Below are 16,975 nucleotides of genomic sequence, written 5' to 3' on the forward strand. Positions count from 1 at the left end.
GTCCGAAGACTTGAAAACCATGGCCAATTAATCAATCCTTTTTAGTACCAGTAATTGGCAGCCTACATCTTTCCAAAACTGCAAAAACATGTTCAAGAAATTGCTCATAGTCCATAAGCTCACTCCCTTCCAACATCCTACGCTGGCCGCTGCAGCCAATCAGAGGGAGGAGGAAAGCTTCTCTACCCCGTTGAAAATCGTCCATGCCGGCGGGATGGTGGAGTGCTTCTACATGGCAACTCCCGCAGCAAGGATTATGGAGAATTACCCATCTTTCGTGCTTGCCAGACCGCAGGTCTTTCGGAAACCTCAAAAAGTGTCCAGAGAAAGACAAGGGTAATATGGTCAAAGTGTGTGAAATATTGATGTTGAAAGTTCATAATTTAATGGTCAACCGGTCAAAAAATGAACAGGGACTAGGATAACCCTGTTGCCAAACTAGGCTTAAAGGAGTTGGCACACATTCATGAGAAAAAGTGTTAGAAAAATTTAATTTAAATTCAGCATTTCCCTTCAGGCTACGAGGACAAGTGTGATTTATTATGGTACATTATACTTGCCTTTTAAATCAAATATTCAAGGTGTTGAGCCTCATTCATTGAGAAGGATTCTAAGCCACTCTTAGAATGTTTATTATGATAAAACTTATCATTTTCTATCAACTTAAACTTTTAGGACAATTAATAATGTATCACATTTCCTTTTATTTTGTTCCAAAGATGAAGCAGATGTTTCACTTTCCCCCTATGAATGCATGTCATTAGAATGTGCTTGAACAGATATTCTCCATGTTACACAAGAGCAGTGCATATATAGTGCTACTCTCTAAAATGAAAGGAATTTTTTTGTCTAGTGCCCCAATCAATCATCATCAGTTTCAATAACCACGTGTTGGGCATGCTTTTTTTTGTTTTTTTGGTTATTTATATTTCTTAGGTGGAGCAAATGCTGCTCATTGAGTTGTGCAATTAAGTCACAGAGTATGTTGATATAAGAAACAAACCTTCAAGAGCTTGGAATGACCTTTCAGATCCCAACAGTTTCAAAGCAATAGGTTGATCAGGACCGAAAACCTGACCAGACGCAAGCTGGCAAAACAAAGAAAGTCAGATTCCCTGTCCCAAGCAAACACCGTCATTCATAAGGTTATTCCTTCTGTTATGACTTTCTTTTTAGCTTCTTTGCCAAAGCTAAAGCATTTTTTGTTGTGACTCTTGTTCTAGTGCTTTGACTGCTGTGGAAAATGGAAGTGAGTGATCATTTCTATGGTTTTACAAAGGCATCAAAAGAGTTTGAAGAGAGTTTAATAATATATCGAACTGTCCGTCATCAGCAACTGAGCTCAATGCATACCAACTTTTGAGCATTTACCCAAATGAGAGAAGTGAACCTTAATGTAAGAAATACGTGTTCTTTTAAATTTTGGCTACATGCCTGTGATGCTGGATTGCTAAAGAGGTTATTCACAAAAAATGAAAGCATTAATATATTAGGTCAATAGATGGAGGACATTTTACTTAGACCAGAAGCCTTCAGGTTAAAAGACAACAGATCTCCTACGTCAAACTGCAAGCTTAGTTGCCAAGTATCCCTGTGAACATGTAGGTTGACTTACAGACAAATTACCTTTTGCTCTCATGAACTACAGCGCCTTGACACTTTTTTCCCATGAACTACCAATTATGACATCTGACCCCATCAAACTACTGTCTTATGACAAAAAGCCCCATTTCGTCAATCAAATGGGTTAAAATTGACGGTCAACGGTTATGTGCAAGTCATGTGTCATTTTAAATTTTCTCTTCCACTTTTGCCCTCACTTCAGACCGAGAAAATGACGCTTATACCCTCCAACCCTACACGTGGTCAGTTGTGGTCCATTGGTCTGAAGTGAGGGCAAAAGTGGAAGAAAAAAAATTTAAATAGAACATGACTTGCACATGACTGTTGACCATCAATTTTAATCTTTTTGACTGACGGAATTGGGCTTTTTGTTATAAGATGGTAGTTCGATTGGATTAGGTGTCATAGTTGGTAGTTCATAGGGAGAAAGTCCTAAGACGTTGTAGTTCATGAGGACAAAAGTGGAAGAAAAAAAATTTAAATGGAACATGACTTGCACATGACCGTTGACCATCAATTTTAACTTTTTTGACTGACGGAATTGGGCTTTTTGTCATTAGATGGTAGTTCGATGGGATCAGGTGTCATAGTTGGTAGTTCATAGGGAGAAAGTCCTAAGGCGCTGTAGTTCATGAGGACAAAAGATAATTACTCAAAAATTTAAAAAGGCCATAACGACCTCCCAAGAACAAGAAAAAAAAAATTAAAACTAAAAAAGGAGTGTTGAGCTTTGGATTTAAGAAACCCTCAGTTTAAAAAGTAGATGATTATACTACAGTGCATCAAAACAAAAATTATATACAGTGCATCAAAAATTACTCACACACTGAATTATGTCAAATCTCACATAAGATGATTTCACTTCCTTGGAGTTGGACGCATAAGAGAACTTTCAACACCAATTTTTTTTTTCTTTTTTTTAGCCAAGCCGCCTAAAAAATGGGGCTCGAGATAAATTCCTGATAATAAGATGAGTTATCCCTTTTTCAAGTGAAATTGAGATGATTTTATTTCCAAATATATAAACACTGTATTTGAAATGTATTAGCATAATTAATTCAAGAGCAAGAACTATTCCTTCATTTGAAATGTATAATGTATTAGCATACTTAATTACATATCAAAACCGTTTGAAGAAACCTATAAACAACCTTTAAACACAGAAAAATATAATACAATTCTGCAATTGGATTTAAATCAATAAAACAAAATGATTTGCTTGAATTTAAATGATGAGCAGTAACGTATATATGAAAAGAAAAAAAAAAAAAAAATCCAGTAAAAAGATTTACATTGAAGGGAAAACAATTAATATCTCCTGTTCCTGAGCTTCATAAACAGTTTGTGTGAAATTCATGAGCAAAACAAAATCCTTTTCAGTTTTGCCGTACAGGACATTGATATTATTTATTTAATGTTATACGTATAATATTTTGTATGAGATGTATAACTTGTGTTGTAAGAGAGATACTTTAGATGGTACGGCCGAGCTTCAGCTTCCTTTGCCAGGAAGTTTCTGTTCTTTCCGATTCCTTCAAATCTAAAGCCAAACCACAATTCTCTCATCGATCGCTGCCATTCGAATGCTATGGACCATTACTTGGCCTCACTTCCACCCGGCTTCCGATTCCAACCGAACGATCTTGAACTCCACGACTACCTCAAGAACTGGGTCTCCGGCGAGCCTCTCGGTTTTCTCAATCCGATCGACGTCGTCGATGTCTACAAGTCCGAGCCCTGGGACCTCACAAGTAACCCTCTTCTCTCTCTCTCTCTCTCTCTCTCTGTATGTGTGTATGCAGGTTTAAAGATCGTGTAGTTGTTGATTTTGGGTATAGGTAAATCGACATTAAAGATGGGGGACCAAGAGTCGTATTTCTTCAGTGCACTGGGCAGAAAATATGGGAAGAGTCCGAGGTTCAATCGGACCACAGAGAAGGGTTTCTGGAAGTCCACAGGGAAGGACCGCAAGGTCCGCCACAACTCGCGCACTGTGATGATGAAGAAAATCCTCACTTTTCACACCGGCCGACCTTGCCATGGGGTTCCTACACCTTGGGTCATGCACGAGTACCGCCTCGTTGACAAGGAATTGGAGAAGAATGGAATTGCCCTAGTAAGATTCTGATTCAGCTGATATTTTGTTGTTGTGTTTTGGATATTTTTGGTTGATGATGGTATTGGAATTAATGTTATTTTGGGTTGCGAGCAGGACTCGCTTGTACTATGTAAGATTTCTCAGAAGAGTAGGACGGGGCCCAAGAATGAGGAGGCGTCGTTCGGTGAAGAGGCTGCCACTGAGGAAGTGGCTTTTGGTGATGGTGAAACTTCAGAGCTGCATCATGACCAGAACTTTATCCCAGAGGAAAATGGGATGGATGCAAACTCAGTCAGAGATGATGGCTTTTATATTGAAGCTAATGATCTTTTGAACCCCATGGAAGAAGATCCTGCAGATTTTGAAATGGCTGATCAGTACCTGAATTTAGATTATGACCTTCCCGATATGAATTTTGAAGGTTTTGATCCCTCTGAATTTTTAGGGACTGAAAACGCTAGTTCTCACCAAACACCCATCACCCAGAAGGTAAAGTTTTACTTTTGAAATACACTGACTTGTGCTTATGATTTTGGATTTTGCAGTGCAGTTTTTGATTAACTTATTCCTCTATTATAGAATGAAATTGGGGAAGCTGACCAACTGTCGAAAGAAAGTCTACGTCTATCAAAGTTACAGGGAAGCAATGATGCTTCCTCTTCAAAGCATAACCCAAAGGCCTTAACGGATGAATCAGGTTGGATTTATCTTAATTTGATCAAGTATCGCAGCTTCTCTAGTAACTTACCTTTTGATATTTCCTTGTGTATAATTATGTAGAACATTGATAGAAGTTTGAAGTATCAGTATACTCCCTTTAGACTTGTATGCACTTGGGTCTTGTTTTCCTTTCTCTTTTGATGATGACCTCATTCCGTTGCAATATTTTTCTGTAAATTGGACTTCCATGATTGTGAATTTTGAGTTGCAAAAATAGGTTGAATGTCCTGTCTATAATCATATTCAATTAGTTTAATTAAACTGATATAGTTGAGTGATCACTTCATATTTTTCAGAGTTTGGTGCACCTTAGCTGCATCAAGATTATAATTCTTATGGCAGCTTAGGATGTGGTAAAATTATATATAGATCTTGTTTTCTTAATAATGTAGTGTCTATAACGGGAAGGACTTTATAAGTATTCTATATATAGGCTAGGTTTCTTTTCCTTTCTAGATATGAAAAAACCTGTTCTCCTATAATAAAAGGCTTAATCGTTAATGGTCACCTAAGGAGAGAAGTAGTAGAGGGAAGAAGATTAAGCCTACTAACGGTAATTATGTGACAGTGCTCGTGGATTAATCACATCGATATATGACTTCCACAAGTGTGTCTAATTCTACAGACCACACATGCTGCAAAAACTTGTGGAAGTCATAAACCAATGTGATTAATCCACGCTATATAATTAGACATATATGTACTTTGTTTTTTGTTTTTTTTGTTTTTAATATTTAAAGGTTCTAGCCCTAGTATTGATTAATCATTGAAAAGTGATCCCAAATGTTTTCCACATGACAATTTTGAGTTCTAATGTGGAAATCTGAAAAATCTGAATTATGACCCAAATGAGAAACCCACATAACAATTTTGGGTATTGTAATGAAAATTTGTATATTTTTGGCACATTTTTCGAGAACATAACGTGTAAGTTATGGTATCAAAATTTTACTGAAGATGTCTTAGTATTTTCTGAGTTTAATGCATAATTGTTCTATTTAAAATGGCATCATATTATCATATATTAATTTTTATGAAATTATGTGACTATGTATGATCATATTATTTACAGATTATTTAATTAATTATCCATGTAAATTGGGTAAAAATTAAACATCCATCCATTACTTGCATACATTATGTTCTAGATGATATTGAATTATTATGATAATTTTAGGCAGTTTCCACAATTTTGAATACCTCTCTACTCTTTCTACTTAAATGCTTTTTATTGAAACTCTGGTTGGGAATAATCATGTGATACCTCTCTACTCTTTCTACTTAGATTGCTCTTGGCTTATTGGGCGTAGACATAGCCTTGGAGGAATAGCCGCCAAAGCCCACTGACATTAGTACTTGAAAACAGAAGGCACATTATAGAAAGTGATAGAAAGCTAATACGTTGAATCTGAAAATCATAAAGCAGTGCATATCTGATTCTGTTCTAGGTGTCATACTTGATAGTTATACTACTAGAAAACTTCTTATTGTGATAAAATAAAAATTCTTGGAGTCTGAAACTGGAGACCTAATGGATAAACTCTTGGACATAAAATATTATATGTATTTTCTATGCAAGAAAAGGAGTTTGTTCTAAGTTTTAAGACTTGGATGAAGACGAAGAAGAAGAATCTTGCAAGCAACTATTTGGATTTTGTTTACTTTAAATCTAGTTTGGCGTATGTTCCTTTGAATTCTTAATGGATTGACATTGCACAATCGATCGATATAGCTAATTCTTTAGAAAGATTTGTAAGCAAATAGAAGCGAAGTGAGATATAAGTCAACCTGTTTTTTGGGAATGGAGTTCAAGACGAGTTCATAGGAATAACTAACTTTGGAATTTGGCTTCTCCTTTGTTATAGAAGATACTGATTATGTATTGTCAACGAGTCATATAATTTTATTTTTGTGCATCTCTTTATGTATCTGGTTTTTCACCCTTTCTGTGATTCTCGTCTGCTTGGAATGGCTCTCCATGCAGTTTGTACTGGTTGAATTTAATCCGTTCTAGTTGGACTTTGCAATTTGCATGTTGAAAATGTTAGAAAGAAAGACCATTAGTTGAATAATCTTACTCCATGTTGTAATAGAAACGTTTGGGGTATATTTCGTGGAGAGATTCTGCAGAGATTGATAAATGAAAAGCTGTACGCTTTACAAAGGAAAGTGGTTGTTGTTGGTAAAAAGAGATAGTTTCTTCTTTTCATCTCCGGTTTGAAATGTAATTTGTTTGAGATTTGAATCTTCTTGATTTTGTTTTTCGAGTGTTTCTCAGTAACCATACAGGGAATTCTTGTCCCGAACTGATCTGCAGTAGTATGGCTTTTCTCCACGTGATCTGCCTAAATGTTATGTATGTGGTGAATTGTTTTTGCCTTTTTTTAAAATAATAATAATAATAAAATTGTTAGGTATATTTATTGCTTGAATCTTGTGGCGTGCATCTCAATTTTGTTATAACAGTTTTATCTGTAACAGTATGATTTTAATATTGTTATGAAGATTGATCGTGTGCCATGTATCATCGTCTTGTCTGTTAATGTATTGTCTATATGGACATTGATTGCGTGGCATGATGTAATAGGTTCAATGACATGGTTGTGCCAATTTGGTGGACAATGGGGAAAGATTTTAAAATTGTTTGGCGTGTGGTTATGGAGTTTCATTGGTTGCATCGAGAGGGCTAACTTATATGCTTAAATTGTTTTACCCTAATTATACTTCTTTTTGGCCAGTTTGTCTGTATGGTGGACTTCCAACGACAATGCAATTATTGCTCTCAATTGATATTTTTCCTTTTTCTTTTTCTTTCAGAGGTTACTTTGCCGGGTAACTTATCTGAGTTGGAGATTGATAGATTGCTTTTTCAAACACTTGGGAACTCAATGTAAGGTCCATTTGACTAGAAGTTGTGGTAATTAAGGTTATCTTATTATTGTTAGTTGCTAATGTTTTCCCATTTTTGTGCACAGGTGATGACCGGCATGAATTTGCATGGCAACTGTGCTTCTCTTTTCTCTGCTAAAATTTTTGTCATGTCTGATTTTGATGATATCTATGTACTACTAGACTCTGCTAGTTGGATTGTCTACCTATGGTGTTATGTTGTATGCATTTGTAGTACTGGCTGTGTTGGGCCTTTGTATCAGTCCTTTCCCTGAAAGGGCTGTGTTGCTTTTTGTTGTATAACTTCACTTCGGATGACCGTGTGCTTTGAAACCTGTTTGGTTCTTACTTCTTAGTACCTGCAAAAAATAAAAAATTATGTTTATGTTTATGTTTACTGGGGGGAAGTACTTACCAAAGGAAAGAAAAGTAAGGAATTGTTTGCCTGAGCTAGCTTATCCCCGGAATTTTAATTAATGTTATTTAGTAGAATCTCATATGACTGTCTTACAACTATGATAATGTGCTAGTGAAAATTAACCTTTGAATCAACAAAGGCTTGTAAAAATAAAAAAATCAATGGCTGATATTTGTTGTCACATCATCATAGTTGTATATCAGTCGTATGAGAGTCTACTAAATCATTTCTTAAAAATTTTATAGTACAATAGGAGGCATCAATTCAACAAACAAAAAATAAAATCTCTCTCTTTCTCTTCGGCAGTGTTTGGGAATGGCTTGGGCTGGTACTGTACCAGGCCCTCCCTCAATCCAAAAAAAAAAATCTTCACTTCAAAATTAATCTCAACATCTCTACTTTTTATACCTCATCAATAATTTTTTTTTTATTATTTAAATAAAAAAATCACTACAAAATAAATGTTTTACCTTTTCCATATAAAATATATATTTTTCTCTTTTTTCTACAAAACGTTTTTACTAAAACCAATCAAACACATATTCCTAAAAAAATGTTACAGTATCGGCCCTTGTACAGTGCCAGCCTAGGCCATTCCCAAACACTGCCTTCATTTATTTCTACTTTTTTAATTGAAAACCGCACGCATGATTAGCTCGGTTATAATTTAATGTAAAAGGGTAATATAGATTTGGTACCGCTCGTAAGTTGTGATAAATTGTTTAAATTAAAAGTTTATAGATTCAAATTGATAACCACATAAAAACTCAAAAATAAATTTTTTAAAAAACTCTTAAGTTCAAAACTCAATAAAACAAAAACGTTATTATTTTTTGTGCGCAAATAACACCCTAAGATTCTTTTAGGTCCTCAATGTACCAATAAATAAATGATAAGTGACTAGCCAAACTCAGTGACGGATTCAGGAATTCATTCTACTAGGGACTTCAATAAAATAATAAAATATAATGATAAAATAAATTTTTTTTGTTCTCTTTATACATTATATTTTTATTATAATATAATAAATACAATAAAATAAAAAGAAATTATACCACAATATATGTATCACAAAAAACATATTTATCTGACTTCATAAATAATGCTAAATTTATATATCAGTTACCGTGTAGGTACTAGTACAAAAGTAAAGTACAAATACAAAGTGCCTAAAATTTGAATCAACATATTTTTTCTTAAAAAAATGCATAAATTGTTTTTGTCTTGCCCATGATGTAATCTAAGTTTTTTTACAAACCTGAAAAATTATTTATCTATTAGTTTGAATACTTCTCAAACTAAAAAAGGCTAATGAAACATGAGTGATGATAAAGAGAACGCCGCCCGATTGATTTAATATTTTAAAATAATAAAATAAAATATTTTATTATTTTAATTAAAAATAAATAAAATGTCTGGCGTGCATGACTGTTCATGCACCCCGGCGTTCTCCGTATCATCACTCATGAAACATACTCTAATGATATTATAATAAAATTAGTAGCATATTTCGATAGCTATAAGCCTAAAATAAATTAATAAAAAGAACAAACACGATATTGACAATAATCTTTTGAAACTCGTTGATGCTCGACAAAATCCCAAAATATATAAAATACACCTTACAAAAAAAAATAACAATATTTTTTTAGAATAAGATAAACAAAATGATGAAAATGAGAGATATGTGTCAATAAAAAGCTCCAAAAATTTCAGTCAATCATATTATTCATTAGAGTTTGTAAATTTCAGTAAATTGCCCAATCAATAAGCTTAGGGGTGTCAACCCGATCCGGTTTCCTGATTTTCGGCCAAAACCGGAACCGGAACTGGGGTACCCCGGTTCTCGGTTTTGGGAAACCGGAACCGGGAACCCGGTTAACCGGGGTCCCGGTTACCGGCCAGTTCCGGTTTTACCCGGTTCGGTAACCGATTTTTGAAGAAAATTGGTTTTTTGGCTTATTTTAGGTGTTGGGCTTAAAATAAGCCTTTTTTTTTTTTTTTTTTGTTCTCATAAATTGGCTCATTTTTTTTAAAAAAATCTATTAGTCTTTTTGTCTAGATTAAAGAGGCTTTGTTGTGATTGTTCCAAATAATTAAAAAATAAACCTAAAAAAGCTCAAAAATCTTTAAAAAAATCAATATTTTTAATATAATATATATATTATATTAAAATATATATATTATATTAAAAACATTAAAAAATATTCATAGAGATTATCCTAAGCCTAAAAAAAATTATATATATATATATATATATATTAAATAAAATATAAACCCGGTTCCGGTATTCCCGGTAAAAACCGGGACCAGAACCGGGGTACCCGGTTTTTGAATTTTTCAAACCGGAACCGAAATCGGGTCCCCAGTTTCCCGATAATTTTTGACACCCCTAAATAAGCTCCGCAAAATCCCAATCATCCTATAAACTAAATGATTCAAGATGCAAAATCCCAATCATAAAACACACCTTGCCCAATCATCCTCACTTTTCTAACTTCTATGCAACCAACTATTGAAATATATACAAGATCAGTGTTACAAAAAATATATATACAAGATCATATCAAAGAAATGGTCCACACTCTACACCGCACGCACAAACTGCACAATGCACAAAGAAACACGCACAGTGCAGGCGCTAGGCGTGCAGCGCAACCAACTAAGAACTAAAAAATAAAATATTTGTTTATCTTCCATTCTTCCTCACTTTTCTAAGCAACCTAATATATACAAAGATCAGATCCCAACAAATTAACAAATTATGAACAAAACCCAAATAAAGGAAAACTAGAAACAGAAAACTATAAACCTCACCAGTCACCCGAAATCCAAACAAAAAATATATATATCAAGGATTCAAAGTGCCAATCGGCGATCGTTGTCCAAAGGCTCTTGCAGTCTTCAGTCTTGCGAGTTGCGGGCCTTGCGGCCCTCACCGTCTTGATGAGTTTACCAAGTCTCCAACTCAAAAAAAAAAAAAAAGCTAAAAAGCAGCCGCATAGCAGCACTCATAAATAAAACCTACCTATGCTAGGTTCATTAGTGAGTTCCAAAAGTCCTAGATCCAAACAACCAAGCTTGCTACCTGATCACCAACCATCCAAATCCTGCCATTTGGCACCTAAAATCACCAAAGCATACGATTGCACCGCTCTTGCGGTTGTAGGTAACGTAATATGAGCTCCTTCTAGGATCCTCTAACCCTAAAAGCCCCCACAACTAAGCTTTAAATAGCGAAGTTTATCACTTCATTTTGAGCCACTCTCTTCTCTACCTCTCTTCTGAAATCCTAACCCTAATCCTCCAACTCTAAATTGCCTACCTTATTTCCTTCCTTCCTTCTGCCAATGGACTGGGAGACCACGGTGCGCGAGTTGCGGCGGACCGGCCGAAGGATCGCCCTCGCCCGGTCCGTCGCAACTCGCTCACGATGGTCTTGCGTCTCTCTGCCGCCCGATTCACGTCTGAGACTTGTGGTGAGCAAAATAAGAATTGACAGACCCGATTTCTTAAATTTTGAAGGTAAAAAAGTCCTTGACTTTTCAAATACACTGACTTGCGCATGTGATTTTGGATTTTGCATTGCAACTTTTGATTAAGTTATTACGAATGGATGAACCGACCAACGATATTTGGGATTTTGATTCTTCTTAATGTTCTTTTGGGTCCCAAGAATTGCTGGCAACATTAACATGATTAAAACTAAATCGGGCTCTTGGCTGTTAAATTCGATTGCTAATGGATTAGTAAGAGTAATATTTTCTTAAGCATAAATTGTTTCCCGTATGTTGCTTTTATATTTCCTGTGGTTTCTACTGGCAACCCTCTCCTCTTATTTTTGTTCAATGCAATGTTATTCATCAATTGTGTATATTCAGAAAGTTTCTGCAGAAGGGTGTCAGATTTACAAGGCTTCATATGTTTGGACGGGAAACATTTTCCGATGTAAGACTTTTTAGAGGAAATCATTTCGAAAAACTATTGATTTTTCAGTCGCGGTGAGTCGGCGACATTGCGGGAGGTTGGTGTGGTTGGAGAGCAGATGGTTAGGTTTGAAGGAAGGAAGGAAGGAACTGTGGACGGAAAATTTTTATAAGTTATTTTACGGAAAATAAAAGATTATTTTACAATTGATTAATTATTGAAAAACATTGATTAAGGTTTTTCAAATACCGTCAAAGGCTCGAAAACACCGAAAACTACTTGTATTCAGAAGCCTACCTAACTTGTGGTAGTCTTCATTAGTTTGTGGAAATCTTTAATTAGTTTGTGGAAATCAAGGGTTAAATAGTGAAATGTAATGATATCATTTGTCAAACCTGCGTTTCTTCAGATTTTAATAATGTTTTTAAGACGAATAATAATGATTTAATAGTAGTGTTTGGTGAATTTTTCTAAGATTCGCATTATGAATGTAAAAAATAGGGTTTTGGGTGTTAGGCTCAGAGCAGTAAAAAATTACGGAGTTTGAGCTTAATTTCAATTTAAACAAACGAAATGGGTTGTTGGACAGCGGGTGGTTGTCGCTAAAGCGGGTCAAGCAAAGTTTGATGAGCTCCTTTTGTATTACGTTCTCTATTTTGCTACAGAAGAGGGGGGGCTTTTTTTTTTTTACCTCATGCCTCCTCGGTTTGAAACGGCTTTTGTCGTGATTTTTCTTATTTTTACCTAAAACAGAGAAGCAAAACCCTCTTCATCGGATTATTTTTTTGCATTTGTGAATACTACTACTACATGTAGCGGATACTGTTCATACATTTGTCTCATTAATATATTATTTATTTCTCTACATTTCTTTTCTCAAAATTTTTTCCTACTATTTTTCTCTCCACGTCTCTTTTTTTCTCAAAAGTTGAAAAATATGATTTTTAAAAAATAAGTAATGCTAGTGACCATCTTTTTATCCTCTTAAAGTTGATGTGGTTTTCAAAATTACTATTTGATCAAAATTCAAGTATGATTTATTTAAAATTCAAGCTGATATGACCACATCAGCTTTAGGAGGATAGAAAGATAGTCCCTAGCATTACTCTTAAGAAAAATGCAATCCTTAGAAAACAATAAAAAAAAAAAAAAAATTATATAATATAGATTAAAAAAAAAAGATAATTTGATGTATAATATCTTTTAAAATTCATGAGCTAAACTAGATAAAGTGGATTTTAATTAGTCATTTTGTATAAAAATATACATAAATTATTGTAAATGCTCAACATCTCAATTAATTGTCGGCTCAATTTGGCTATTTGGAAGCCAGTTAGAACAGACCTCTGGATCCTCTCCATTTCAAATGAAATGGAGAGGATCCACTTAGTTAAAACAAGAAGGTAGTTTTAACTAAGTGGATTCCCTCCATTTCATTGGAAATGGGGAGGATCCTTCTTCGGCTAGAGCCACCCTCAAACGGTTGGAGTAATTTTGGCTACTTTTATTTGGCCATTTGAAGCGCCTAGAGCCATCCAATGTAAGTGATTTCCAACAAGAAGCCAAGAGAACCTTCATGAATGCACTACTTCTCTCCCTTGATTGTTGAATGCGACACTCACAATTGACCATCCACTTATATTTTCTCTTTGCTGTCGGCCCAAAAAGGATAAAGAAGAGAAAAGAAAGAAACTTCTCTTTGCTGTTTAAGTGCAATTGTGATTAATGGACAAATCATTATTGCTTTTTTTTTTTTTTTGAATAATACACAGCACTCAAGAGTATCAGATTAATACAATTGCACGACAAGTACAGAGATGATCAAGGCCCATAGAGACTCAGCCGAGTAGGGCAAGGAGTAGGCCTCGACTTTATAGCTCTAAGCCGAAGACGTAACTTCAAAATCCAACAAAAGCCTCAACACAGAATCATTTTTACTGCCTGTCAAATTATTTTGCAAGCTTATTTTACATAAATAATAGTATAATTTTAATTTTGATATCTAGTATCTCTGTGGACGGCATGTGGTAGCTTTCATATGAATTCTTCATACTAAAAAACAGTATCGACGTGTTACATCTCTCCGGGAAGCATCGTATCCTCGGGTAGATCACAAAAAGCGATTCCCTGAAAGAAAAAAACAAAGAAAGGGCAGAGCATATAAAGATGACTCTTATTTTGATGATTGAGGGAAGCAATGATGATAAAATTACAAGATTTACCTCCCCTATAAGGTGGGCAACACATCTCTTCTCAGCTAGCAGTTCAGCTTCAGTCTGCAAAACAATTGTTCCTTCAACTTCCATTGGAAATAATGGATGTTTTCTTCTTTTCTCCATAGTCAATGAGAAGAAGATATCTCACCTTGGTTATTCTCTTGAGAAGGTAGTCATCAAATATTACATCCTTGACAAGTTCATAATCACCATCTCCCTGGACAATGGGGAGGATAGCTTATTAGGGAAAATCCAATTAAACAGTATAAAATATTAGGGTAAAGGCAATTGGACAGTGTAGAAATAAGAACTCTGATCCAAACTTACTTTTGATCTGCATGGCATACTGAAAACAATATCTTCTGCTACTCCGTATGGATTTCCAGTGGTATAAACCTACAATGGGGTTGTAATCATGAGACTGGATACTAGTGGTAAGTAGCATTCAACTTACATATTCACTTCAGAAAACCAGCCTTTGATAGTAAAATTATTCTTATTGTTGAGTCACCACACAATTATTAGGCATAAATTTGACAACTATGATGACTGATTGATGGGCTTCTCCTATTAAGCTGTTGCTTTTCATTTATTAGAAAACATGGGGCTCTTTTGTGGGACAAATAGCAAAGAAAAGGGAGGCAATATTGTACGAAGAGAACTTTTGAGAGTAATTAAATGATTTCCAAAGGTCTGTTCTGTTTTCCCATCATATATCTCACCATTAGCATGAATGGAGTTGGTGGATCTCTGGCAATATGGTTGCTCAGAAATTTCTGATTTGGTTCTCAATAATCTGACAGCATATATTTGTATGCGTGCACATTCAACAAAAGTGAACTTACTCCAGATGAAAACCAATCACCCTCAGGGGTTGCAGTAATTAAAGACCGTATTGCATCAGCAATTGACACAGCAGTAGATGCAGCTGAAGATCTTCCCCATTTTTTAATCAGTACACCACCTCTCTGCAAATCAAATTTTACTTTTTAGCCTCTGAAGATGAAATACACATGGTTCAGTAGTAGACTTTGCTAATTCATTAAGCCATGTGCATATTTTTAATCTAATTATTGCTCTGCAAAGCCTACCTTCTGGACCTTTTTGGTGAATTCCTCCTCTATCCACTTCTGATCCTTGATAACCTCTTTGACAGGCAAGCCATTGATTCTAGCATTTAAAAAGTCTGGAACCTGCTAAAGTTAAATATAAATTTTCTTTAGAAGAGGTGTGAGGGTTCTTTTCATGCAAGCTCTTACAAAAGAACCTCTTAATGACCTGAGTGGTCGAGTGGTTTCCCCAGATGGTCGCATTTGACACTTGATCATAGAATACACCTGCTTTGAGGGCCAGCTGCATAAATCATAGCCATTATTTAGAATATCTATTCCTTCTGGTCATGACAGCCGGAACTGTATATAATCAATGCCAGGAATGGTCATGAGCTAATTTTACCTGACATTTTGCTCTATTCTCATCCAATCGAGTCAAAGCATGGAAATTTTTTGCGGGTATGTTGGGAGCATTTTTCAAACAAATTAATGCACTGCATGGAAAAGATAACACAATGCAATTACAGGCACAATATGGAACACAATTTTGTAGATCAAGCATAAAAAAGAAAACCTCTTACTTAGTATTACAAGGGTTGCCCACGACTATCACTTTGACATTACGGGATGCAACAGCATTAAGAGCCCTTCCCTATAAAGTTAGAATAAAAAGAACACATAAGAATCAACTCAATATGACCGATTGTTGTTTTAAAGACAAAAAAAAAAATCATAATTCATAACAAGATGCAAATTTAGTGGTACCTGCTCTGCAAAAATCTGCCCATTTATGTCCAGTAAATCAGCTCGTTCCATTCCAGGCCCTCGGGGCTTTGCTCCTATTAGAAGTGCCCATTCTACATCTTGAAACACTTCATATGGATTGATGCTTATGCTAACTTCCCTCAACAAAGGAAACAAGGAATCCTCCAATTCCATAGCAACACCTGCATGAATTAACTTGTTAGGATGGAGATACATTAATCATCATTCTAAGAGGACCTATTTTTAGACAATAGTAAATTTGAAGTATATTAGTCACATATAAACAGACAATGGCTAGAAAGGTCAAAACACTCTTTTTATCTTTACTTCGTCAATAATATAAAACACATTGAATTCGGGCAAAATGATAAAGCTTAACTTTTAGGAAAGTTCAACTCCTTAAACACGAAAATTGGCATGCTTTTTTGAAACTTGTGCATATGGCTTTTGTTTTATTTTCAAGCAATAATCCTAGTCAATAAGAAGAATATGACCAGACGCAAGCTGGCAAAACAAACAAAGTCAGATTCCCTGTCCCAAGCAAACACCGTCATTCATAAGGTTATTCCTTCTGTTATGACTTTCTTTTTAGCTTCTTTGCCAAAGCTAAAGCATTTTTTGTTGTGACTCTTGTTCTAGTGCTTTGACTGCTGTGGAAAATGGAAGTGAGTGATCATTTCTATGGTTTTACGAAGGCATCAAAAGAGTTTGAAGAGAGTTTAATAATATATCGAACTGTCCGTCATCAGCAACTGAGCTCAATGCATACCAACTTTTGAGCATTTACCCAAATGAGAGAAGTGAACCTTAATGTAATAAATACGTGCATAACAACTTTTTTTCTTTTAAATTTTGGCTACATGCCTGTGATGCTGGATTGCTAAAGAGGTTATTCACAAAAAATGAAAGCATTAATATATTAGGTCAATAGATGGAGGACATTTTACTTTAGACCAGAAGCCTTCAGTTTAAAAAGACAACAGATCTCCTACTTCAAACTGCAAGCTTAGTTGCCAAGTATCCCTGTGATCATGTAGGTTGACTTACAGACCAATTACTTTTTGCTTCCATGAATTACAGCGTCTTGGCACTTTCCTCCCATGAACTATCAACTATGACACTTGACCCCATCAAACTACCGTCTTATGACAAAAAGCTCCATTTCGTCAGTCAAAGGGGTTAAAATTGACGGTCAACGGTCATGTGCAAGTTATATGTCATTTTAAAATTTTTTTCTTCCACTTGTGCCCTCACTTCAGACTGAGAA

At 35.2% G+C, this 16,975-nt stretch overlaps 2 protein-coding genes across 3 annotated transcripts; one reads left to right on the forward strand and one right to left on the reverse strand.

Moving 5' to 3' along the window:
* Positions 1–3,079: 3,079 nt before the first annotated feature.
* Positions 3,080–7,680, forward strand: LOC132186171 (NAC domain-containing protein 78). Of its 2 annotated transcripts, none has more exons than XM_088517821.1 (6): positions 3,080–3,374; positions 3,443–3,739; positions 3,836–4,210; positions 4,301–4,418; positions 7,259–7,331; positions 7,417–7,680. In XM_088517821.1, the coding sequence occupies exons 1-6, from the start codon at positions 3,207–3,209 to the stop codon at positions 7,418–7,420; spliced, it is 1,035 nt and encodes a 344-aa protein (XP_088373947.1). In that variant the 5' UTR covers positions 3,080–3,206; the 3' UTR covers positions 7,421–7,680. The 2 variants fall into 2 exon arrangements, with proteins under 2 accessions (XP_088373947.1, XP_088373948.1); XM_088517822.1 differs by having other exon boundaries at positions 3,462–3,739.
* Positions 7,681–13,737: 6,057 nt separating this feature from the next.
* Positions 13,738–15,924, reverse strand: LOC148585067 (malate dehydrogenase [NADP], chloroplastic-like). The gene is made up of 10 exons (XM_088517688.1): positions 15,709–15,924; positions 15,525–15,595; positions 15,347–15,437; positions 15,170–15,244; positions 14,983–15,084; positions 14,737–14,859; positions 14,219–14,287; positions 14,040–14,108; positions 13,898–13,951; positions 13,738–13,802 (listed from the first exon to the last, which is right to left on the reverse strand). The coding sequence occupies exons 1-10, from the start codon at positions 15,922–15,924 to the stop codon at positions 13,749–13,751; spliced, it is 924 nt and encodes a 307-aa protein (XP_088373814.1). The 3' UTR covers positions 13,738–13,748.
* Positions 15,925–16,975: the final 1,051 nt, after the last annotated feature.

The sequence above is a fragment of the Corylus avellana genome, chromosome 6 (assembly GCF_965113065.1).
Source record: "Corylus avellana chromosome 6, dhCorAvel1.hap1.2, whole genome shotgun sequence".
Classification (NCBI taxonomy): Eukaryota; Viridiplantae; Streptophyta; class Magnoliopsida; order Fagales; family Betulaceae; genus Corylus; species Corylus avellana.

Coding starts and splice junctions, on each gene's coding strand:
- LOC132186171 (XM_088517821.1), top strand. CDS start 3,207: ATGCTATGGACCATTACTTGGCCTCACTTCCACCCGGCTTCCGATTCC. Junction 3,740..3,835: donor AGAAGAATGGAATTGCCCTA/GTAAGATTCTGA, acceptor GGTTGCGAGCAG/GACTCGCTTGTACTATGTAA. Junction 4,211..4,300: donor AAACACCCATCACCCAGAAG/GTAAAGTTTTAC, acceptor CCTCTATTATAG/AATGAAATTGGGGAAGCTGA.
- LOC148585067 (XM_088517688.1), bottom strand. CDS start 15,924: ATGTATCTCCATCCTAACAAGTTAATTCATGCAGGTGTTGCTATGGAA. Junction 15,438..15,524: donor GGCAACCCTTGTAATACTAA/GTAAGAGGTTTT, acceptor TTTTCCATGCAG/TGCATTAATTTGTTTGAAAA. Junction 14,288..14,736: donor GTGATTGGTTTTCATCTGGA/GTAAGTTCACTT, acceptor ACCCCATTGTAG/GTTTATACCACTGGAAATCC.